Raw genomic sequence first — 26,635 nt, 5'->3', positions numbered from 1 at the left:
AAGAAAAATGTCAGGAAGTATTTTTTCACAGAGAGAGTAGTGGATGCTTGGAATGCCCTCCCGCGGGAGGTGGTGGAAATGAAAACGGTAACAGAATTCAAACACGCGTGGGACAAACATAAAGGAATCCTGTTCAGAAGGAATGGATCCTAAGGAGCTTAGCCGAGATTGGGTGGCAGAGCCGGAGGCGGGGATAGTGCTGGGCAGACTTATACGGTCTGTGCCAGAGCCGGTGGTGGGAGGAGGGGCTGGTGGTTGGGAGGCGGGGATAGTGCTGGACAGACTTATACGGTCTGTGCCAGAGCCGGTGGTGGGAGGAGGGGCTGGTGGGGATAGTGCTGGGCAGACGTACGGTCTGTGCCAAAGCCGGTGGTGGAAGGAGGGGCTGGTGGTTGGGAGGCAGGGATAGTGCTGGGCAGACTTACACGGTCTGTGCCCTGAAAAGGACAGGTACAAATCAAGGTAAGGTATACACAAAAAGTAGCACATATGAGTTTATCTTGTTGGGCAGACTGGATGGACCATGCAGTTTTTTTCTGCCGTCATCTACTATGTTACTATATCTGATACTACATTCTCTGTTGTACCTGTGCGTGCTTTAAACATGTTTTGTAGTACCACAACATGCCTGTATTTATGAATGACATTTGCTGTCAATGGACCTAACTTTGAATTCTTAAAAATGCATACTTGATTTTCCATTGATCTGTATTCCAATACAAGGTCATGATTGGACCTTGTACACTGTGTGATAGGCTGATTGTATAATTTTTTATAAGATACAAAACACAGCCTAGATGTGATCTAAAATTTGTATATGTATTGTTTTCATTCCTGTAATGAGGTTTTAGTAATGGTTCTAAGTCAGGAGCATTTCTATTGCTTTCCAGATCAAAATGGAAGGAAGGCATGTAGTCATTTATTCACAAGCAAAGGGCCCTAAGAAAGCCTGTGCATTACTTTAATAAAAATGACAGTGCTTTCTGAAAGGCGAGAATAGAAACGCATGTGAGATTTCAGATTTGTACATAAGTATAGTTTACAGAATTGGAGTTCTAAGTGTCTAATTTTTCACTGTCTTACAATATTAAATAGTAAGTATTTTCTGAGGACAAGCAGGCCTATTATTCTCATACATGAGTAACATAACCCACATTGCCTGGTCCAGAGCTTATATCAAGCTAAAAAGAGCTTTGTGGAGTGAGAGACTCGCTCCACTGTGCATCCACGAGTGCCTTCCCGCCCATCGTGAGAGCATGAGACTGCCAGTCCAAGTCATTTTACCGCAGTGGGGAGTGGACACCATTTTCTTCTGCTCTTCACAGCCCAGTTAGAAACAGCTTTTGTACTCTATGGTGCTTTGTTGTTCCCGTGTTTGGGTTCTCCTTTTTTTTTCCCTTTCCTTAATTTTTAAGTTATTTTTTTTTTCCCCTGCTTTTAAGTTTCCTTTCTTTTTCCTTGTCTCTAGGCCGCATTTAGGTCTTGACTTCGGTTGGGTTCTCCTTTTATTTTTTTTTCTCTGGTGCTTTGACCCGTTTTCGGCACCATCAAGTCTTTTTGGCCACGTAAGTTTTTCCTTCCATGTCCACGAAGGTTCCCAGTGGCTTTAAGCGCTGTTTCTGGTGCCGTAGGACCATCTCTGGTAAGGACATCCAATCTTGGTGTCTTCAGTGTTTGGGGCCTGATCATAGCCCTTACAACTGTGTCCTGTGTCTTTCTATGAAGAAAAGGACTTAGTTGGTCAGAGAGGCTCAACGAGGGAAGATTTTTGGAGCCTGGTCTGAATCCTCAGCATCGGCATTGACGGCATCAGCATCCGGTGTTGCAGTGGGATCATCTGTCTGCATGGCTGCTAGACCTGTAGACACAGGGAGCAATTGTGCATTGAGTGGGTCTCCACCTCTCTTGGTGTCGACTGCTGTGCAGAGCCCCTGGGACCAACCTACATCGAACCTGACCCTGCATCAGGAGGATTCGACTTTGTCCTCGTCGGCACCAAGGAGCCTCAATGACCAGCTTTGGGCAAAGGCCAAGAACCAGTGGGTTCTTCCAGTAGTCTGTCTTGGTTATGCCCAGCATTGACGACAAAGACCACCAAATTGCCCACTGAAAGCTCATTTCTTCAGCTGTCTGCATGAGTAAGTACCTGCAGAGGAACTCTCAGAACTTCTGAAGGCCCATGCAGTTGAGCCTATTGGGAACATAGCACTTCCAATACCGTGTGTTGCCGTTTGGCCTCATGTCAGTTCCCAGGGTTTTATTTTACACCATTTTTATTAGTGACACTTCAATAAAATACACGCTTGTCCATGTATATACAACCTCACAGATACAAATGTTCATAAAGAAAGTTTTTGTTAACCTAGTACAGAGTGCCAACCTTTTTTTTCTCCCACCTTTTATCCCCCTTCCCCTCTTTGATATGAGGGATTCCCCCATGTCATTTACACATTGCTTTAGTAGTAACTATACATGGAATTCTCATACGCATGATAGATTTAAATCTCAGGTAAATATTTGAAATTTCGTGCAGTCAATACAAGAAGCTCCATATAATCATCAATTGTGTGGCTATTATCCTCATCTGCTCGCTGTTACATGGACAGTATATAAACCATATTCCCTGCTAACTATTAAACTGTGTCCTATATAGTCTTTAAACCTTTATTTAGTAAATCTATTGCGAACCTATGACTAAACAAACAGGTTTTCTAACAGCCAGTTTTTCATCAGTCTGTACCTTATATTGTATCTACCTGTATTCCAGCAGATTACATGCTGTTTGAGTATACATCAACCTTTGGCCTTATTAAGTTTGACAAACAAAAATTGTCGGCCATATTGAACATGGTACACAACCCGCATCTTAGTGTTTTCACCTTCCACTTAAACCAACGCTCAAAGGAACTTTTATAACAAATTAGCAAGTGAACACTCCTTATAATGTTCCTTCCCCCCCCCCCCCCCCCCAATCCCTTTATCTCCCCCATTACCCTTTCCCTCCTTGATTTCCATCGAATGTGTCTTTTAAAAAAAAAAAAAATTTAAGGTCATAAATATGTATCTTTGACTGCTTCTCGGTTATAACGTGTTGAGTATAAGACTCCGTCCTCTTTGGGTTAATGTGTCTAACAATGGCCCCCAAAGCTTTAGAAAACGCGCCTTACGGCGGCATGAACCTTTAGCCTCCCTTGCTTCCCATGTCATCAGTTGATGTGTCTGGTTTCGCCAATGCCAATAATCAGGAGGTTTATCTGAAGTCCAAGATTGTAATATGCATTTTCTTGCCACCAGACATAACTTTCGACATAGAAGTGTCTCATCTGCTGTTAAGTGCTCCCAGGGTTTTAACCAAATGTCTAGCAGTAGTCGCAGCATTGCTACACAGACTGCGAGTCCATGTGTTCCCTTATATTGACGATTGACTGGGGAAAAGCACATCGAAGGACTGAGCTCATGAGTCCATGTGGATGACTGTTCGGGTGTTAGAACTACTAGGGTTTGTTTTAAACTACCCCCAAGTCCCATCTGCACCCTGTACAGCAATTGCTTACTCCAGTTCATCTGCTCCAGTGTGTTCCAGCTCGTTCCAGTCTTCCTGATCCCAGCTTGTCCATCTGCTCATCCTGACACAGTCCATCTGTTCCTGCTTGTTCCAGCTTGTCCATCTGTTCCTGCCTGTTCCGGCTTGTTCCAGCTTGTTTCAGCTTGTTCCGGCTTGTTCCAGCTTGTTTCAGCTTGTTCCGGCTTGCTCCAATCCATCTGCCTGTTAACACATCGAGTAACCTGCCTGCCTGCTTGCGAGCCTCTCAGCCATTGACTTACCTACCTGCCTGCTAGCTTATCAGCCATTGACTTACCTAATTGCCAACCCAAAACCTAGCTTTCAAGCCCTATCTATCTGCTTAACACCTCAGTCATTACATAGTCACCTATTAACACCTGTTAACTGCTTAACGCCTCAGTCACTACATAGTCACCTGTTACACCTCAGTCACCACCTATGGCCCCTGTCCATGTTCTCTTCCTTGCCCTGTCCCTTCCTAATCTTCTTCCCCCCCCCCCACTCCCACTGTCTACCATTAGAACCCGCTGCCCTCCCACCCTGCCCGCCACCGCAATACCCTATTCACCTCCATCCCTCATCTCACCATCCCTCTTGTCCCCCTCCTCCTTCCTGGCTCTCAACCTTCAGCACTTCCTTCCTGCCATTAACCCATCCCCATTCCTCCTAAGTACACCCCGCCTTCGTCGCCCGACCTCCCCCACCCTCATCCGCACTCTCTTGCTTCTCCTCCTGCTATCCGCGGGAGACATTAACCCTAATCCAGGTCCCCCTCACCTGTCCCCATCCTATCCCTGCGAACGATTCCGGGATGTCTCCAATCTCATCTCTATTCCCCTCCTTCCCCCCTCATCCCTCCCCTTCTCATGCGCCTTGTGGAATGCCCACTCAGTCTGCAACCAACTGTCTCTCACCCACGATCTCTTTATCTCTCGCTCCCTTCAACTGCTCGCCCTAACCAAAACCTGGATCTCCTCGGAAGACTGCCTCAGTTGCAGCCCTCTGCCATGGAGGCTATCTCTTCTCCCACACACCCCGCCCAGTTGGCCGCGGCGGAGGCGTTGGGCTACTACTCTCACCCTCCTGTAGTTTCCAACTCCTCCACCTACCGCAGTCTCACTGCTTCTCATCCTTTGAAGCCTATTCCATCCGGCTGTTCTACCCGCTACCACTCAGAGTGGCAGTCATTTACCGCCCCCCTGATAAATCCTTCCCTTCCTTCCTCACCGACTTTGATGCTTGGCTCTCCGTCTTTCTTGACCCTTCATCTCCGTCCCTCATTCTCGGAGACTTTAACGTACACGCTGATGACCTATCCGACCCCCATTCTTCTATGTTCCTCACCCTAACATCCTCCTTTAACCTCCAGCTGTGCTCCACCACCCCTACTCACCGTGACGGCCATTGTCTTGACCTCGTCCTCTCCTCCTCCGGCTCACCCTCCAATTTCCACGCCTCAGCTCTTCCTCTCTCCAATCATCTTCTGATCACATTCACACTTCTTCACCCCCCCCCCTTCCACCCCGTCCAACTTTAACCACCACCTCCAGGAACCTCCAGGCTATTGACCCCTCCACCTTATCATCTACTATCTCTAATCTCCTTCCCTCCATCACGTCCTCCGCAACTGTCGACAAAGCGGTCTCCGCTTACAATACCGCTCTCTCCTCTGCTTTGGACACCCTCGCACCATCCATCTCCCGTCCCTCAAAGCGCACCAATCCCCAGCCCTGGCTGACTCCTTGCATCCGTTACCTTCGCTCCTGCACCCGATCCGCTGAGCGCCTCTGGAGGAAATCTTGTACCCTTTCAGACTTCCTCCACTACAAATTCATGCTATCCTCCTTCCACTCCTCCCTATTCTGTGCAAAACAGGACTATTACACCCAATTGACCAATTTCTCAGCTCCAACCCTCGTCGTCTCTTCACCACCCATAACTCCCTCCTAAAAGTGCCCCCCCCCGCTCCTACTCCCCCTTCTCTCTCTCCTCAATCACTGGCCGACTACTTCCGCGACAAAGTGCAAAAGATCAAACTTGAGTTCATGACCAAGCCACCACCTCCTCTTCACCCTTTAACCCTCTCCCTCAACCAACCTACCCAGGCCTATTTCTCCTCCTTTCCTGAGATCACCGAGGATGAAACTTCCCGCCTTCTTTCCTCCTCGAAATGCACCACCTGTTCCTCTGATCCCATCCCCACCAAACCTACTCAACACCATCTCCCATACTGTCACCCCCTCCATCTGTCGCATCCTTAACCTCTCTCTCTCCACTGCAGCTGTCCCTGACACCTTGTCACACCTCTCCTCAAAAAACATTCACTTTGACCCTACCTGCCCCTCCAACTACCGCCCCATCTCTCTTTTACCCTTCCTCTCCAAAATACTTGAGCGCGCCGTTCACAGCCGCTGCCTTGATTTTCTCTCCTCTCATGCCATCCTCGATCCACTTCAATCCGGTTTTCACCCTCTGCACTCGACAGAAACGGCACTCTCTAAAGTTTGCAATGACCTGCTCCTGGCCAAATCCAAAGGTCAGTACTCCATCCTCATCCTCCTCGATCTTTCCACCGTGTTTGACACTGTCAATCATGATTTACTTCTTGCCACGCTGTCCTCTTTTGGGTTCCAAGGCTCTGTCCTCTCCTGGTTCTCCTCTTATCTCTCCCACTGCGGTGCGCCGTCAGGGTACACTCCCATGGATCTTCCTCCACTCCCATCCCACTATCTGTTGGAGTTCCCCAGGGATCTGTCCTTGGACCCCTTCTTTTCTCAATCTACACCTCTTCCCTGGGCTCGCTGATCTCGTCTCATGGTTTTCAGTATCATCTTTATGCTGATGACACCCCGCTATACCTCTCCACACCTGACATCACCGCGGAGACCCAGGCCAAGGTATCGGCCTGTTTATCCGACATTGCAACATGGATGTCCAACCGTCACCTTAAACTGAACATGTCCAAGACCGAGCTCCTCGTCTTTCCTCCTAAACCCATTTCTCCTCTTCCTCCACGCTCTATCTCAGTTGATAACACCCTCATCCTCCCCGTCCCATCTGCCCGCAACCTTGGAGTCATCTTCGACTTCTCCCTCTCCTTCTCTGCGCATATCCAACAGACTGCCACGACCTGTCGCTTCTTCCTCTTCAACATCAGCAAAATTCGCCCTTTCCTCTCTGAGCACACCACCAGAACTCTCGTCCACACTCTCATTACCTCTCGCCTTGATTACTGCAACTTACTCCTCACCGGCCTCCCACTCAGCCATCTATCCCCCCTTCAATCCGTTCAGAACGCTGCCGCACGTCTTATATTCCGCCAGAACCGATATACTCATATCACCCCTCTCCTCAAATCAGTTCATTGGCTTCCGATCAGATATCGCATACAATTCAAGCTCCTCCTCCTTACCTACAAATGCACTCAGTCTGCGGCTCCTCACTACCTCTCCACCCTCATCTCCCCCTATGTTCCCGCCCGTAACCTCCGCTCACAGGACAAAGCCCTTCTCTCAGTACCCTTCTCCACCACTGCCAACTCCAGGCTCCGCTCATTCTGCCTTGCCTCACCCTATGCCTGGAACAATCTTCCTTTACCCATACACCATGCCCCCTCCCTACCCATCTTCAAATCTCTGCTTAAAACTCACCTCTTCAATGCTGCCTTCGGCGCCTAACCGCTTGAGAAATATAGAATGCCCCAATCTATCCACCCTATCAGATTAACTGTTCACTTGTCCTCTAGATTGTACACTTGTCTTTAGATTGTTCTCTTGTCTTTTAGATTGTAAGCTCTTTGAGCAGGGACTGTCCTTCTATGTTTAAATTGTACAGCGCTGCGTAACCCTAGTAGCGCTTTAGAAATGTTAGTAGTAGTATTAATTCATTGGAGCCTTGCTTGATATGCAGAAGGTTTGCATTTTCTTCCAGGGGCCAAGAGCAGATGCGAACACGAGATGCCAGTGCGAATAAAGCATCTGTCAGCATTGCATGGCTCAGCAGATGTTGAGGTTATTGAGTCACATGGCATCCACAGTTTGTGATGCCCATGACACATCTTCACATGAGAACTGCCCAATCGACCCTAGCTTCTCAGTGGTACCAAGCTACAGGGAATCTGGAGGATGTCATTCAAGTGTCCACAGATGTAGCTTGCTCCCTGTTGAGGTGGACCATTCAATCTAATTTGACTCTGGAACTTCCATTCCAAATTCCCCTAGGAATTGTCTGCTGTAGTATTGAACTGGCGGTCTCTTTTTTTCGCGGGGGGTGAGGGGGCAGGAAGGCACTCACGCATGCGATTCGCTCCACAAAGCTCTTTTTAGCTTGATATAAGCTCTGTACTGTTACCCATGTGTGAGAATATAAGGCCTGCTGTCCTCGGAGAATACCCACCAAAGGTATCTTCACTTTATTTTGAGAGAATAACGGGAAGGTACTGATAAAATTTTTAAACCACCCAGAAAAGTATTTTATGCATCATTTTAGGATATAAAAAAAATATATATATTTTTTTTAATTTTTCCACTTTTGGTCATAGGGAAAAAAAGGTATTCCCCAAATGTTTTCTCCCCCCCCCCCCCCCCCCCACTCCACCTTTCAGCCCTAATACCTATAGACAAGAGAATAAAAAGACCAGGAGATGGAAGGAAAGATACAAAGCTAGAGGTAGGAACAAATAAATATGGCTGAAAACATTGGAGGGATGAGAAAGATATAAAAAGCTGGAGGAATTAAGGTTGAAATGAAAGAAGAAGAGTTGAGAAAAACAATAAAAGTGGAATTTACCTGGGAACAGTGTGTTCTCTACAGGTGTCAGAGGGAGCTTGTTTCACCAGCCAACCAATGGTCCTGCTGTATCTTTGAGTGTCAAGTTTGAGTCATCACCAACAGATTTTATGTGGCATTCTTGAGGTTTGAGTAGTACTGGTCAGCAATTAATAAAGCGCTTTCTTATCTGCCTTTCTCTATAAAACCTTATCAGCGCATTAGAGAAATTGCATGCTATATTCAGATAGAGATTGATACATATTTTTTTTCTTAGGGTCTGATTGAAGTGATAACTAGCAGTGATGATGCGGTATCTGTTAGGGCAACAATCCTCCTTGGGGAGCTTTTGCACATGGTAAGTCAGTGTTTGCTTCAATGACTGCTTAACATTTATTTTGATTTAATTTCAGGTTTAGAAATTAGTTTAAATCAAGTTGCTCTTATGACAATACGTCATATTATCTTATTGTATAACCTTGCCAGAGCTTGACATAGGCCATGTGATACCACATATGAATCTATTGAGTTGTTAAAAAAAAATGTTTATAGGTGAAATATTTCATTTAAGTATTATGGCCCTTATTTTAGAAACATCTGCACATTTAAATAGCAGTTTATGCATATGTTGATTGGCTACATGTGTAAATATTGGTTTTAGAAAGCTGCTATTTGCATGTGGAGACTACACTGCATACAGATTTAAAAAGGTCATAGTGTGGATGTGGATAGGGTAGATTTGGGCAGACGTGAGTATACAATAATATCCGGAACATTTCTGGCCCTTCCCAGTAGGATCAAACATATTTCTACTCTCCCTCAAGCCCATTCAACGGCATCAGAACCATTCTGCCCACACTCTTCAACAGTGCATATTAATATCTTCCCGAAGTTTCTCTAATGATGACCCTCACCTTTTACCCTCCCCTTGGCTGAACTGCAGGTTTTCCTGATGTGTCATGGGGGGGGGGGGGGGGGGCAACAGCAGTCTCTATTCGCTTCTGCTCCTCCTGGTGTGGTGGTCAAAATGGTCAAACCTTAGCTGTAGGTTCATAGTGCTACTACTAGGAGTCAATTTGCCAAATAAGGACAAAATTAAACTTTTTCTCTAAATTTATCAATAAAATTACTCCGCACAACTTTTTCAGTAGAGTAGCACTTTGATTATAAACCTGCTTATTAATGTTAGAAACATATCTACTAATTGCCTATTTCAGAAGCTTTAAATTTAAAATAAGGATTATATCTTTGTGGCATTTCAAGTAAAATCTTAAATATCCTTCTGCTTCTAGTTTGCTTACAACTTATGGGTATGCTTATATATGCAATATATCATGTTCTCATAGACCACTATAAAGGTTTTTCAGACTTGAAATCCATTATTTCATTTATATTTTGTTTTCAGGCAAACACAATCCTTCCTTACTCACATAATCATAACTTGCACTGCTTACCAACGCTAATGAATGTGGCAGCTTCGTTTGATATCCTGAAAGATACAAGACTGTAAGTACCATAGATTATTTCAAAAGTTAGAATTACATACACGTTGATTAGCAGGAGTTAAACAGGCATCGCTTATTGTTGGAACACGAGATATGACGTACGGGTCAGACCAAAGACCCTTCAAGCCCAGCATTCTGACTTTGATAGTGGACAATCTGAGTGACAGGTACCTGGCTGGACACCAAAGAATAGATAAGGGTGGCATTCCCAAGACTGCATGGCTACTGATGGTTCATGAGCTTTTCCTACAGGAATTTATCTAATCCTTTTTAAATCCAGCTGTACTGACTGTATAAGAAATGTCTTGCTCATCTTCAGCCTCATCTGCTCCTACCTTTAGCCCTGTTCCAGTCCTGCTTATCTTCAGTTTCATCTGCTCCAGCCTTCGGTCTTCAGTTTCATCTGCTCCAGCCTTCGGTCTTCAGCTTCATCTGCTCCAGCCTTCGGCCTTCAGACTCATCTGCTTCGGCCTTCAGACTCATCTGCTTCGGCCTTCAGACTCATCTGCTCCAGTCTTCTGCCCGTTCCAGTCCTGGTTATCCTCACCCATCTGTTCCTGTTCAGCCTTGACTTGATGCTCAACTGCTGTTTCCACTCATCACCTTTAATTTCAATTACAGTATAAATTGCTGTTCCCACCTAACACCTGAAAGTACCTCAATAATTATATATGGGCCATATACACATCCTCTTCCTAGCCCAGTCCCTTCCTAATCTTTTTCCTCACTCCCTTCCTCTCTCCATTACAGGTACTCACTGCCCTTCCATTGACTTCATCACCTCACCTTCTCTCCTACCCCCTTCCTCCTTCTCAGCTTCTAATCTTCATCTCCTTCCCTCCATTTTGCCTTCCCCATTCTACCTGAGTACCTCTCGCCTTCGTGGCCACACCTCTCCTACGCTCTTTTTTACTCCTTCTCTTACTCTCTGCCGGTGACATCAATCCTAATCCTGGCCCTCCTCTTCTGCCCTCTCCCTTCTTATACAGACCACATCGTGATGTCTCTAATCTCATCTCTATTCCCCTCCTTCCACCTTCCTCTTTACCCTTCTCTTGCGCCCTATGGAATGCCCGCTCTATCTGTAATAAACTTCCCTACATTCATGACCTTTTCATTTCTCGTTCCCTCCATCTACTTGCCTTAACTGAAACTTGGCTCTCCCCTGATGACTCTACTTCCATTGCGGCCCTTTGCCATGGTGGCTGTCTTTTCTCTCACACCCCTCGCCTTACCGGCCGCGGTGGTGGTGTTGGATTTCTGCTCTCTCCCTCCTGCAAATTCCAACCTCTTCTCACACTCCAGTCTCACTGTTTTTCGTCCTTTGAAGTCCACTCTATCCGCCTCTTCACTTCCCTGCCTCTCCGTCTTGCAGTCATTTATCGCCCCCCTGATAAGTCTCTTCCATCCTTTCTCACTGACTTTGACGCCTGGCTCTCCTTCTTTCTTAATCCTTCCTCCCTCTCCATTATCCTTGGGGACTTTAACATCCACGCTGATGATCCATCCGACTCCTATGCCTCCCAATTCCTTGCCCTAACGTCCTCATTCAATCTTCAACTGTGCTCTTCGGCACCCACTCACCAAAGTGGTCACTGTCTTGACCTTATTTTCTCCTCTAACTGCGTTCCCTCCAGTTTCTATTCCTCTGATCTCTCCGTATCCGACCATCATCTACTAACTTTTACTCTTAAGCACCCTCCTCTCCAGTCCCACCCAATCTCATCCCCCACTTCTAGGAATTTTCAAGCTATTGACCCCTTTAATCTATCCTCTTGTGTCTCTAACCTTCTCTCTACCACCACTCAATCTAAGTCTGTGAATGAAGCTGTTTCTTCCTATGATACTATTCTCTCCTCTGCTCTTGACACTCTTGCCCCTCCCATGCCCCGTCCTACTAGGCGTACCAAACCCCAGCCTTGGCTAACCTCTAGAATCCGCTATTTTTGCTCCTGCGCCCACTCAGCAGAACGTTCTGGGCTTAAATCCCGCACCCTTTCTGACTTCACTCATTTCAGATTCATGCTGAACTCTTTCCAGTCTGCCCTTTCACTTGCCAAACAAGATTACTTCACCCATTTGACTAATTCCCATGGTTCTAACCCTCGACTTCTCTTCGCCCCACTAAACTCTCTTCTTAAGGTACCTCCGTCCCCTATTCCCCCTTCTCTTTCTCCTCAGACCCTAGCTGATTACTTCCATGAAAAAATCTGTAAGATTAACCTTGGATTTTCATCCAAACCCTCCCCACCTCTCTCTCCCTTAGTCCTCATCCCTACTCTCTTTCCTCTCCTTCTTTCTCCTCCTCCTCAGAAGTTTCCACTGAAGAAACTGCCCTTCTTCTTTCCTCCTCTAAATGTACTACCTGTTCCTCTGATCCCATCCCTACTTACTTACTTACCACTATCTCTCCTACTATCATCCTTGTCATCTGTCACAACCTAAATCTTTCACTCTTCACTGCAACTATTCCTACGGCCTTCAAACATTCTATTGTCACTCCACTCCTTAAAAAAATCCTCACTTGACCCTACATGTCCCTCCAATTATCGCCCCATCTCCCTTTCCTCCCCAAATTACTTGAGCGCGTTGTTCACCGCCGTTGTCTTGACTTTCTCTCTTCTCAACCTATTCTTGACCCACTTCAATCTGGTTTTCGCCCTCTTCACTCTACTGAAACTGCACTTACTAAAGTCTTTAATGATCTGCTTCTGGCTAAATCCAGCGGTCTCTATTCCATCCTCATCCTTCTTGACTTATCCACTGCTTTCGACACTGTTGACCACACCTTACTCCTCGATACGCTGTCCTTGCTTGGATTCCAGGGCCCTGTTCTTTCCTGGCTCTCTTCCTACCTCTCACTCCGTACTTTGTGTTCACTATGGTGGATCCTCTTCAACTTCCCTCCCGCTTTCAGTTGGTGTGCCTCAGGGTTCTGTCCTTGGCCCACTCCTTTTCTCCATCTATACCTCTTCTCTCGGTGCCCTAATCGCTTCCCATAGCTTTCACTACCATCTTTACGCTGATGACTCAAATCTACATCTCCACCCATGAAATCTCAACCTTAATCCAGGACAAAATCTCTGCCTGTTTGTCTGACATTGCTGCCTGGATGTCTCAACGCCATCTCAAATTAAACATGGCTAAAACCGAACTTCTGATTTTTCCCCCTAAACCCACCTCCCCTTTCTCTATCTCTGTTAATGGCTCTCATATCCTCCCTGTCTTCTCTGCTCGCAACCTTGGAGTCATCTTCGATTCCTCTCTCTCCTTCTCTGATCGTATTCAACAAATCGCCAAAACCTGTCACTTCTTTAGCTTCAACCTTAGCAAAATTCGCCCCTTCCTTTCTGAACACGCCGCCAAAACCCTTATCCACACCCTTGTTACTTCTCGCTTGGACTATTGTAATTTACTTCTCACTGGTCTTCCACTCAACCATCTCTCTCCTCTCCAATCTGTCCAGAATTCTGCAGCACGACTTATTTTCCGCCAGAATCGTTATGCCCACACTAGCCCACTCCTCAAATCACTTCACTGGCTCCCTGTTCGCTTCCGTATACAGTTCAAACTCCTCTTACTGACCTTTAAATGCATCCGCTCTATGACCCCTCATTACCTCTCCTCTCTTGTTTCTCCCCACATTCCTCCCCGTGAACTTCGCTCTCTGAACAAATCTCTCTTGTCGTCCCCCTTCTCCTCCACCGCTAACTCCAGACTTCGTTCCTTTTGTCTCGCAGCACCTTATGCCTGGAACCATCTTCCTGAACCCATACTTCTAGCTCCATCTCTTCCTGTTTTTAAATCTGTGCTAGAGAGGTGTGGTAGCCGTGTTAGTCCACTCTTAAAGGTTATCAGTAGAAATCAAGCAAAATAAAACATGGAAAAGAAAATAAGATGATACCTTTTTTATTGGATATAACTTAATACATTTCTTGATTAGCTTTCGAAGGTTGCCCTTTCCTCGTCAAATCAGAAATAAGCAAATGTGTTAGTTGATAGTATATATAAGTGAAGCTTCAAAGCATTTCAATGACAGTCTAGCAAGGTGGGGGTGGGTAGGAGGTATGTATGGGTACATCAAAGCATTTCATTTCATTGATAGTCTAACAGAATGGGTGTGGGTAGTTGAGAGGAGAGTGATAAACAGAGAAATACAACTTTATGGTTTATAATGGGCTAGAAAACCCAGATCCTTGTTAAGTGCTGTCTGTTGAGTGTCAAAATATTCAATCATTCTGACTTCAAAGGTCTTACGTTCCTGTATTGTTTTAAAGTTACCTTTCAGGATTCTTACTGTGAAATCACTGGTGCAGTGTCCTGGTCCTGTAAAGTGTTGGCCCACAGGGGTGGGAGTCTGACTGGCACCAGCTTTCTTCATGTTGTGTCTATGTAAATTGAATCTTGTCTTAAGCATCTGGCCTGTTTCTCCAATATAGTATCCTTCGTTACATTTTTTACACTGAATGATATATACCACATTGGAAGATGAGCATGTGAAAGATTACTTTATGTTGAATGTTTTTTCCACAGAACTGAGAAGTTGTATCTTCATGGTCTCTTTTCAACGTGTCTCAACAGATATTTTTTCATTGCCTTCCCGTAGAGGTTTTTCCTCTATTTTTCTCATTTTTTTCATAATACTTATTTTCAGTACCTTCCCTTGTTATTTTATTAGGCTTTCGGCTCTTCAAGTTTTCTTTCTTTTTTCAGTGGCTCTTTAGGCTCCTTTTAGGCCTGAGCACCGACCTTGATTTGAGCCTTGACCCTTTTTGACATGGTTGAGGAATTTAATTTAGCCACAATTCTTTTCTCGATGTCCAGGAATTCCCTCAGTGGCTTTAAGAAGTGCGCCCAATGCAGTCAGGTGATCTCTATAACAGACCGGCTTACTTGGTCCATCGGGTGCCTTGGATCTCACCATCAGCCTAACTCTTGTTCTCTGTTTAAAAATGCAGTTGAGAACACAGAGGGCACAGCAGGTCCAGCAGGAGAAACCTTTTGGCTCTTTAAAGGCCTATCCATCAACATTGGCACTGGAAGCATTGACCTCAGTGGCTGCTCAGATTCATCTACCACTGGTAGTACACAGGCATCGAGGTGGTCTCCACCTTCCTTGACATTGGGCGCTAATAGTAGGCTCTGTAGCCGGTCAGCATTGGACCTGACATCAAGAACACGTGCAGGTTCGACGTTGTCCTTATCACCAAGAGACTTTGATGCTGAGCGTCGAGGGAAACCAGTGAAGCATAAGCATTAGTCCCCTTCGAAGCACGGTGCCGGGAGTGCCAAGGCGTAGACATTGCTGGTATCTGAGAAGCGCCGGCACTGAGAGTATAGCTCTCCCTCTTTGGTGGAGGTGCCAGTTCACCAGAGTTTGAGAAGCCAGGTTCCCACTTATGGTTTGACACTGGCTCTTTCTCAGGCTATCTCCAAACCAGCTCCCTGGCCTTTGCTGATGCCTTCCCTCGATAAGTGGTATCGGGCCATGGTCAGGGAGGAGCTGGCACGGATGTTTCAGCTGCACACCGCTCAGGCATTGAGGATGCTTACCCCAGCTGCAGCTCAGCCTCAACTTCTTCCCAAGGCCCCTACTCTGCCTGTGGAGCGGTCTTCAACACCTCATTGGGTATTGACATTAACCAGTGCAGTACCATTGTCTAGATCGGGAGAGGATGTTTCCCTGACGTAGGTCTGTACCTCAACGCCCTCTGGAGCATGGATGTGGTTCCACTGAACTGGGGCAGACAGACTCACTCTGCCCATTTTGGGAGTTGCACCACTCATGGGAGTCAGATGAAGATCCACATTGCTTCCTTGAGGAGTAGTCATATGGAATCCCTTCTTTACACCTCAAGAAAGCTATCCACCTGAGAGTATCTGATACACAGTTTTTGTGAAGAGATTACTTTGGCCATCCCATTTAAGTTGCAGATGGAGGAAGAGCCTAAGGCAGAGATGTTATCTGTCCTGGGCTATGAATCTTCTCCTAAGTAAGGGGTCACAGTTCCTTTACACCCTATCCTTAAAGATGTGCTGACGAAGAATTGGGAATCTCCCCTCTCAGTGCATGTTACATAAGTACATAAGTGTTGCCATACTGGGACAGACCAAAGGTCCATCAAGCCCGCATCCTGTTTCCAACAGTAGCCAATCCAGGTCACAAATACCTGGCAAGAGCCCAAAAAAGTACAAAACATTTTATGCTGCTTATCCCAGAAATAAGCAGTGGATTTTCCCCAAGTCCATTTTAATAATGGTCTATAGACTTTTCCTTTATGAAGCCGTCCAAACCTTTTTAAAAACCCGCTAAGCTAACCCCCTTTACCACATTCTGTGACAACGAATTTAGAGTTTAATTACACGTTGAGTGAAGAAAAAGTTTCTCCGATTTGTTTTAAATTTACTACTAAGTATCTTCATTGCATGCCCCTTCTAGACCTAGTATTTTTGGAAAGAGTAAACAGATGCTTCATGTCTACCTGTTCCACTCCACTCATTATTTTATAGACCTCTATCATACTCCCCTCAGCAGCCTTTTCTCCAAGCTGAAGAGCCCTAGCCGCTTTAGCCTTTCTTCATAGGGAAGTTATCCCATCCCCTTTATCATTTTCATCTCCCTTCTTAATCTTTTCTAATTCCACTAAATCTTTTTTGAGATGCGGTGACCATAATTGAAGACAATATTCGAGGTGTGGTCGCACCATGGAGCCATACAAAGGCATTATAACGTCCTCATTTTTGTTTTCCTTTACTTTCCTAATATTCTATTTATTTTCTTAGCCACCGCAGCACACTGAGCAGAAGGTTTCAACGTATCATCAACGATGACATCTAGATTTCTTTCTTGGTCGGTGACTCCTAATGTGGAAGCTTGCATTACGTAGCTATAATTCGGGTTCCTCTTTCCCACATGCATCACTTTGCACTTGCTCACATTAAACGTCATCTGCCATTTAGATGCCCAGCCTCCCAGCTTTTGGAAAGAACTATTGACTCATGTTTCTAAAATGTGGGGGTCAGGATGGCATTATGACCCTACTTTACTGTTTGGGTACCCTAGGTTGGGTCCTCCAAATCTTGTCTGGTTACAAGTCTTTTGTAAGGAAAGCCACCATTGTAGTAAAACAGGTTATCTTAAATGATTGGCCGGCGTGCGAAAGACCTTCATGCCAACAATGGTGATGCCGTTTGATTCTCTTATTGAGACTAGAACGTTTGAGAGTCAAAGACTTTGAAACAACACAGGGAGAGCTCCATTGTTGCTGTGCCCCCTTTTGGGACACATAGCCTTCTGCGGTTTGGAGTCGGTTACTAAATCTATGATATTCATTAATATATGTTTGTCCTGAGATAATTCTATACCTTGTTGTTCTGACTAGGGTAGGGTAGGTGGGATGGGAAGGGTGGGGATGCTGATAATTATGAACATATTTGGATGTCACCATTTACGTTTCTTTCTTAATAAAAATGATTTCAATGTAAAGATAAATTACATATTACTAACAATAGTTTTGCAAGTTCATTTTTCAATTCTGTCAGTACTCTGGGAAGAGTATACCATCCAGTCCAGGAGATTTGCTACTCTTCAATTTGTCAAATTGCCCCATTTCATTCTCCAGGTTTATAGAGATTTCATTCAGTTTCTCCGACTCGTCAGCTTTGAATACCATTTCTGGTACTGGTATCTCTCCCAAATCTTCCTTGGTGAAGACTGAAGCAAAGAATTCATTTAATCTCTCCACTATGTCTTTGTCTTCTCTGATTTCCCCTTTTACCCCTCGGTCATCTAGCAGTCCAACCGATTCTTTTGCTGGCTTCCTACTTTTAATATACCTGAAAAAAATGTTTAATATGTGTGTTTGCCTCCAACGCAATCCTTTTTTTCAAAGTCCCTCTTTGCTTTCGTTATCAGCACTTTGTATTTGACTTGACATAAACCAATGTTGTACCGAAGGAGGTGGATACTCAGTACTGTATCTAGAAGGATCCTGGATTCGAAAGGGTGCAATTGCCTTACCACTTTCTGGTGGTGAAATCCGCTCTCAAATGAGCCAGAGGTTCCAAGACTCATTTCTCTGCTTCCCCCTGACAGAGAGGATCTGACTCTGGATTCATTTGGGTGGAAGGTTTATCAGGACTGAATGCTCATTAACCACATCTAGTCCTACCAGCTTTTCATGAGCATATACTTCAATTCTTTGTTGAGCAGTATGCTTAGTCTCGCGGTCTCGCTCTGAGGAGCAGGCCGCAAAGCTTCACCAGTTGGCCAACAAACAGCTGGAGTGCAGGAAATGTCTGGCCAGGGGAGCTTAAGACACCTTTGATATTACATCCAGAGTCTCCGCAGTGGGTGTGGGGTTGTGCAGACAGTCATGGCTGCATGTCTCTGACCTGAAATCAGCGTGTCCTGGTGTGATATTTACCCAGTTCCTTGTAACTTATGGAATTCTATCCATAAAGATTCTAGAATACATTTACTTTCCGGAAGATCTTTAGTTCAATAGTTTTTATTGATGACAACAGAATTAATAGGAACAAAAAGCATGGCATCATCCAAACAATCACAGTAAAGAGAAGTGACTATACCTGTCAACCATTTTAACCAGTTCTCTCCCGCTCCCCAACACCCCCCAACCCAACCCCTCCACCCTCCCCAGTAATAATTCCAACAAATCCATCAGCCAAAACGTGAACACTTCAATGGAAATCATCCCTTAAGTAAGAACCCCCCCCCCATCCAAAAAAAACCCCCAAACTTCCAAAGTGTCAGGGATCAATGGGCCACACATATGAGCTGCCAAAAAAAAAAAATTACAAGGGTAGATTATTAAAAAGAAGGTTATGCGCCCTAGACATTGTACAAAGGGCTCCCAAACCAACCAAAACCTTGATTTCCGCTTTGCAGTTAAACAAGCAGAGCGAGCCTCCCAAGTACACAACACCTGTAGCGCATTACACCAGTGCCTCGGAGTAGGAGCATCTCTCACACACCAAGTCTGCAAAATGCACTTCACACCCACCACACATGCCTTATAAAGGAAATATCGCTGGCCTTTGGTCAAAGGGCACTCATACTTTGCAAGCCCAAGCAAAAAACTAGAGGGAGCAAAATTTGGGGGCAAAGGAAACAATGTATTGACAAAAATACCAAGTGCCAATAAGCCCGTATGGCTGGGCAAAACCACAAAGCATGAGCGAAGGTATTCTCCGCCATTCTACAAGGTCCACAGTGCAAAGCAGAAGTGCACCGAGCACAGAATGCCTTTCTCGGAGAAAATTATGCTCGAGTAAGAAGGCAAAACAGGCATTCCCTATATCTAGCATTATATACAATTCATGGGCTGAGACGCAGCATAGCAAATAGTGCCTCCTCCTGCACAAGATGTCCCAATTCTACTGTCCACTTCGCAACTACAGGAGCATAGGACCTCTTAGGTATCAACATGGTTAGTGCGTTATGAAAATAAGACACCGACAAACGTGTCACCTGAGGGGATGTAAAAAAAAACTGTAGCCTAGTCACTTCCCGTACGTTGCATCCCTCACGTAAAAGGTGGGCCACATAGTGGGCAATCTGAATAAAAGTATAGAGATTACCTGGATGTGGGGACAAAGTGCCCACAACACTACCATAAGGCTTAAGAGTGCCTGCATCACTCAACATGTCTGCCACACATAAGTACCCGTGTCTGCTTCAGTGCTGAAACACTAAAGAATGTAATCCCGGCCAGATTCCCTTCTAATGGCAAAAAATCAGTAGAAAAAGGTGTGCAATGCCAATATGTAAGTAAAGTGGCCCAAGTGGCCCGCAGAGGTTTTAACAGGACATTAGTGCGCACAGATGCAGGCAAATCTGTCCCCTTTGCATGTAATAAATAATGAGGGTTCAGTGGGTGGAACAATGCTTTCTCCAGTGTTCAAGGAGTATAAACCTCAGTTTCCAAAACCCAATCACGGAGATGCCGAAACATACATGCCACGTTATATTGATGAATATTAGGAATCCCCATGCCTCCCACCGTCCAGGATCCATATAAATAATTGGGTTTCCGCCCATTCCAAAGAAATCTACTCGCCATACGATTCAACATCCTGATACCTTTTTTCATGATCCACAAAGGGAGTTGTTGAATAACATACAGGCATTTCGGAAAAAGAGACATACAATATAAGCTAATTCTGCCATGAAGAGACAAAGGTACAGACTGCTAAATCCGCAGTTGCTGCTCAGTCAAACGTAACAATCCCCAAACATTTAAAGAATATAACTCTCTAGGATCACCCAGCAACTGAATACCTAAATAAGTAAAATGGCCCATAGCCCAAGCCAAAAGAAAAGGACCCTCCCACCTCTCGCGCACCGAGGAAAGAGTGGGCAATGCCTCAGATTTGTCCATACTCATTGTAAACCCAGAAAATTCTCCATATTCCCAAAAGCTTTCCAACAAAATAGGAAGGGATGTCTGGAGTGAGGCCAAGTGTACCAAAAGATCATCTGCAAAAGCCGATATTTTAAAATCTTCCCTCCCCACCCACACCCCCACTATCTTTGTATTAGCCAAAATTTCTCGTATCAGGGGATCAAGAGTCAGAACAAAAACCAATGAGGGCAGCGGGCAACCCAGTTTTGCCCCCCTACCAACAGAAAACGGCATAGAAACAGAGCCATTAATCAATATCGCTGCTTTTGAGTCAGAATATTTCACTCATTGCATAAAAAAACCTATCATGAATGCCATATCGCTCAAGAACTTTAAACATAAAGGGCCAAGCCACTCTATCAAAAGTTTTTTCGGCATCAAAGCTGATAAGAAGTGTAGGTTCTTCGGGCCTGAGCATCCATTAAGAGGCCAAGATCTGCCTAATATTTTTAACAACATGACGATCCCACACAAATCCCACTTGTGGGGATGCAATGAGGGTTAGGCAAGACCCTGGCCAACCTATTAGCTAAGATGGAGGCCAAGAATTTAGCCTCAAAACAGAGCAATGAGATGGGCCTATACGAAACAGGCAAAGTAGCATCCTTACCCAGCTTAGGAAGGACCATGATTTGAGCTAAAGTCAACGATTCAGCAATCCGTTTAGATGTAATAAATTCATTAAACATGGTTGTAAGAGGTTGGCAATGTCTGTTACCAAGAGCTTATAAAATTCTGCCCTGAAACCATCTGGTCCGTGTGCCTTAAACTGAGAACTAGCTGTATAGCCCCCCGCTACCTCATTCTCCCCAATAGGGGAATTAAACGAGTCCAATTGCACCTGCGTAAGAGATGACAAATCCAAACTAGACAAAGTAAGTATCCGGATGCAGGCCCTCATCAGAATCCCCCTATACAACTGTTGATAAAAATCCATAAAAGTATCTAATACCCTGAGTAAAATGAATCACATGACCACCAACCCCCTTTAAGGTCAGAATATTAGACGAAGTCTTTAGGGGTCATACCAAATGCGCCAACAATCTCCCACTTTTATCTCCATGTTTGTACGATTGATATTGATAATAATCATAGTAACATAGTAGATGACGGCAGAAAAAGACCTGCACGGTCCATCCAGTCTGCCCAACAAGATAACTCATATTTGCTGCTTTTTGTGTATACCCTACTTTGATTTGTACCTGTGCTCTTCAGGGCACAGACCGTATAAGTCTGCCCAGCACTATCATCAGACATTTTAGCTGTCTGATGCAGGAGTTCATTAAGTGATGCTTGGGTAGCCAAGAACTGCTCATTATGACCCAAACCGAGCAGATCCCGCAAGTCTGTGAAGACCCATTAACTTTTTCTTAAGCTGACTGATGCCCTATCTCGATTTTTCCGCTTGGCCACACAATACACTATAATATCTTCTCTTAAGACAGCCTTAGCTGTGTCCCAAAACAATACAGGAGCCTCCCTATGAACATCATTAAAAGTTGTATATTCCACCCATTTATTCTTAACTAGTAAAAAAAGGCCCGTTTCTGTCAGAAATGAAACGGGCGCTAGCAAGGTTTTCCTCGGAGTGTGTATGTTTGAGAGAGTGTGTGAGAGAGAGAGAGAGTAAATGTGCGAGTGTGTGTGACAGAGAGAGATTGAGACTGGGTGCGAGTGTGTGTTTGAGATTGTGTGCCAGGGTCCCCTCCCCCCCCCCCCCGCCAGGTACCCCCCTCCCACCCTCCTCTCCCCCTGCCCCCCCTGCAGCCACCCATGTCCAGCGACCCTACTCTCCCCCTGCCCCCCTGCAACCACCCATGTCCAACGACCCTCGTCTCCCCTGCCCCTCCCCTTCAGCCACCCATGTCCTGTGATCCCCCTGCCCCCCCCTGCAGCCACCCATGTCCAGCGACCCTACTCTCCCCCTGCCCTCCCTCCAGTCACCCATGTCCAATGACCCTGCTCTCTCACCTGCCCCTCCTTCATCCACCTAGGTTGTGTAACCAATTCTTCGGGGCAGGCAGGAAAGATCCCCGGTCCTGCCTGCCCGCTGCTGGCGCTGAGACGCTCCCCCGCTGCCGGATCGCTGTTCAAAATGGCCACCAAGACTTCCAATGGCGGACTCGCGGGTCTTCTACTGAGTAATGTCGGTGGACTTGGGTAGCTGCAGGGGGGACAGGGGGAGAGGAGGGTCGCAGGACATGAGTGGCTGGAGGGGGGGCAGGGGAGAGGAGGGTCGTTGTTTGATGCACCGCCGCCGCTCTCTGCCACTTGCTCTGCGTGTTTTCCTACTCCGCCCCCTGCCTAGGAATCAGCTGTGAGTGATGTCAGCCTGGCTGCGGAGCCTAGCTCAGCAACTCCGAAGGCGTCACAGACACAGGCAGGCACATTGGAACGTTGGTGGTGAGAATTATTATATAGGATGTATTCCAAAACTGTGAATCATTATATAGCTTAATGGGGAAACTCCAACGAAACAGCCGATCACCATCTGCCCTGTCACAATACTGTAACCACACCAAGGCATGGTCCGAAACTTCTGTTGGCCCTATTTCTGCTTCAAGAATCTCTGAGAAAAAAGACCTATCCACCAAGAGATAGTCTAGTCTGGAATGTGTCCTATGTGCTCTAGAAAGGTGGGTGTAATCACGTTCAGTAGGGTATAACCTTCTCCATCCACCAAATCCAAAGCCTCGCATAGCAAAGACTTCCCTTTTGTCCTGTCTGCTGCCTGATGACAGGGATTATGTGACCTGTCCCACTCCGAATCTGCAACAATATTGAAATTGCCCCCCCCCCCCCCCACACACACACACACAATTCTGTAATGAGATGGAAAACAATGAAGTTGTGACATTAAAAACGTATGAAAGGACTTCCTGTAGTCATTTGGGGCGTAAACATTGCACAGTATTAAAGATTGACCATTAATAAGCACACGAGCTACAATAAACCACCCCTCTGGATCAAAGATTACCCTCTGAGTCTCAACATGCAGTGATTTATGAAAAAGGATAAGGACTCCATCCTTCTTTGCCACTGCAGGGGCCTCTAAATAAGTACCAACCCACCAGGTGATGAACTTTTTGTGTTTTGCAGCACTAAGATGTCTTTCCTGTAGAAAAGCAATGTGCGCATGCTTTTTATGTAAGGTGTGAAGGATCTTTCTCTTCTTTATGGGCGAAGAGATGCCTCCCATATTCCAAGTAAACAAATTAATAGGCATTATGTAATACCCCCATAATAAAAGAGCATAAACAATGCAGAAAAATTAGCAATCCCAGGGAACCTCTCCCAGCCTCCTGGATCCCCTGCCAGTAGAAACTCATCCTGCCTGTAGGCAGCCCACTCCTCCAGACTGCACTGCCCACCAGAAACCTACCCAGGCCCCTCTTCTCCCTGATAATAGAACACAACCAGTAGCAACATACCAGATTGACAAAGAGAGTCTCAAAGAAACCCCCCTCCCTTCCCTAAACCCGTAACTCTAGCCCTCCCCATCCACCTCCTATAAAGCTCCAATAAAGGGGCAGGTCACTCAATACCCCCTTCCTGCTTCATCCCCTAAACCAAGAGAAGAAGAGAGGAGAGAAAAAAACCCAAAAACCTTCGACACAGCAAATCCAGCTCCAGAAAAGAAAAACAATAAGGTTCCTCCAAGAACAAGTACAAATAGGAGAATAGCAATACTGCATCTGAGAGACACTCTCCCAAAGTCCATACACAATCACTCCATATATGACATAAGGAATATCTTCCGTTTAAAAAACAAAACAAAACTCAGTAACGCTCAGAAATCAGGAGCTACATATTACAATTCCACAATCGCAAAATCTTCATCAGTCCGGCTGTCAAAAACCCGTTCAGGTGCCCCAACATGTCCAAGAGGCCACATATTACAATTCCACAAGTGCAAAATCTTCAGCAGCCCGGATGTCGAAAACCCGTCCAGGTGCCCCAACATGTCCAAGAGGCATAAAGGCTGCCCAGTGTGATAAACAGGTCACCTGCGCTAGTCAACAAAGAAATGAAAGTCCTTTAAATGAGGCTCAAGCCTCAATGTCTGCCGCAGAGGACATCCCTGAAAGACCAGCCACAAACTCCTTCTACAGTTTCAAAGAACAGTACTTATTATCACAGGTCACCTTTAATTGCCCAGGATGTTGAAGCACAAACTGGATCTTATGGGTTGCTAGTTGTGAGCACAAAGGAACAAAATTACGGCGCTGTGCCGCCACTTTAGCCAAATAGTCTTGAAAACACAGAATTCTATGATTGTGATAGGTTAAAGGCTTACCACTATGAAGTGCCTGTAAGATAGAAACCTTGTGTGCCTAGTTAAGAACTCGGAGAATAACCACTCGGGGCTGAGAAGCGTTGGGATGGCGCTGTCCCAGCTTATGTACTCTCTCAATACGCAGAGGTCCCTGATGGCCAGGCAATTTAAATCATGGGAGAGCCAGGTTTCCAGGAATCCAATAAGCTCCTGCTCCCCTACAGACTCTGGAAAGCCAACAAGGCACAGGTTATTCCGCCTGGACTGATTCTCAAGGTCCTCTATTTTTTATTCATAGCTTTTAAGCGTGGTCTGCAACTGAGCACATGTATCTTCTAGGTATTTCACACAATCCTCCAACTCGCTGGTGCGCTGTTGTTGCTGCAGTAAATCCCGGCTAATATTATCAAACTGCTCCTGAAGCTTTTCAAGTTTGGTGTTAATAGGCTGGAGCCTCTGATCCAAAAGAGGCTCCATAGCTGCAGGCACCTCGGCTACCACCTCTGCGATCCAGGCTGAGCTAAGTCCCACAGCGGTGGGGCTAGCCGGCGCCACCATCTTTTCCTCGCCTCCTCAAGCCCGTTAGTTTCCTTTGCGTCCAGATTTCGCTGCCATAAATCATCGCAGTTATGTAAAACAAGCTCCCCAGTGTTAGTTATCCACTCCGCTATCCAGTCATAAACTTAAAATGATAAAATACAAAATAAAACTACAGAACGGAGTGGGAAGATCAGGAGAGCTCAACTCCTACGTTCTTTCTCGATCATGGCATCACGTAACCTCAGGAGGAAGATCTTTATCCTGTTTGACTTAGTACCCTCTTTAAACAGCTGTTTATAAAATTACCCTCTATCTTTGAAGGACAAAGCAGTACCTATTTTGTGGCCTGTTTATAAAGACACACAGGTGCTTATGTTTTCATAAAATACTAGCACAAATCATGGGCAAAATGAACCCACGTACGTTTACACTAGCTGGAGAGGTTCATGAGGAGCAAGACTCAAGAGTGAACATTTTGATTTGCTCGAACTCATGACATTCGTTCGCATTCAGAAATTAACTTTTTGCTGAAGTCCCAGCAGAATATTGCATTGTTCAAGCTGATCTGAAACATTTTTTGTTGAGTCAACAAATTGACTTGTAATGCTTTATGAAATCTGGACTGCTCTTTTTTTTGTGCTGTATTAGTTTCTTTTATTGTGTTTTAGTGAGTTTCTATTCTGTATTTTAGATTATGTATATTTGTTACCCGCCTTCAATAAAGGCGGGCTATAAATAAACATAAACATACCTGTTCTATAATACTGTCATTGTGTTCGTAACAAGTTTTCTACAGAAGTGCCTTTCTTGGCAGTTGATACTAACAAATTGAAAATTTCATAGTAACACATTGAGATTTGCAATTTATATATGCAAATCAGCTCTCTGGAAATGTTTTACATATTGCGGTTTAAAGTATGCACGATGTTACACAATGCATACTTAGTAACCACCTTTAGAAGAGACTTTCTGGGACTTTTTTAAGTTGGGGGAGGAAAATAGCATGGCTAGATTGCATTTTAAAATCTGTGCATGTTGTTTTCCATGAAAAAACTGCATAAAATGGAGGCATAAATGTCTGCAGCTAACTTTGTATTTCAAGTTTATCATACATGTGTACTTTTGTTTTAAAACCTGGTGCAAAATGTATAGGTAAAGTACTTTTGACCCGTGAACTTAGTCCCAGTGTGGATGGTTGAAAACCACCCACTTTGTGTACCATAGGTTTCTTTCCTCCTTTATCTTTTCTTTTTTTTTTTTTTCATGTTTGGTTTTTAGTCTTCTACCACTGTATTCATTTTCAGGTGTACCCTTTGTTTCCCGAGTCATAAGACATTTTCTATAGGTGTTCTTTGTGGAAGTGTGTTAGGGCTAATATATACTAGAACCTACCATAACCATTCTACTCTTGGTTCGTTTGGATCTTTTCTGGGTATGGAAGCACATATTTTTTGATGCTGTATATGTGTGGAGGCAATTTCTAATTTTTAACCCATTTTTCATTCAACTAAGTTAATGCTTTCTATCTTGTAGACAGCTGCAGACAGATGACACAGTC

At 45.1% G+C, this 26,635-nt stretch overlaps 1 protein-coding gene across 1 annotated transcript in view; it reads left to right on the top strand.

Moving 5' to 3' along the window:
• The window catches only part of RICTOR (RPTOR independent companion of MTOR complex 2), a 468,276-nt gene that overhangs the window by 181,850 nt on the left and 259,791 nt on the right, over window positions 1–26,635 (top strand). The window contains exons 15-16 of the mRNA XM_030193057.1: window positions 8,610–8,690; window positions 9,738–9,838. Coding sequence (XP_030048917.1) covers window positions 8,610–8,690; window positions 9,738–9,838 — 182 coding nt within the window. The remainder of the gene's footprint in view (window positions 1–8,609; window positions 8,691–9,737; window positions 9,839–26,635) is intronic.

This window comes from Microcaecilia unicolor, chromosome 2, assembly GCF_901765095.1.
Source record: "Microcaecilia unicolor chromosome 2, aMicUni1.1, whole genome shotgun sequence".
NCBI classification, from domain to species: domain Eukaryota; kingdom Metazoa; phylum Chordata; class Amphibia; order Gymnophiona; family Siphonopidae; genus Microcaecilia; species Microcaecilia unicolor.
This window is presented reverse-complemented; position numbering and strand designations above follow the sequence as displayed.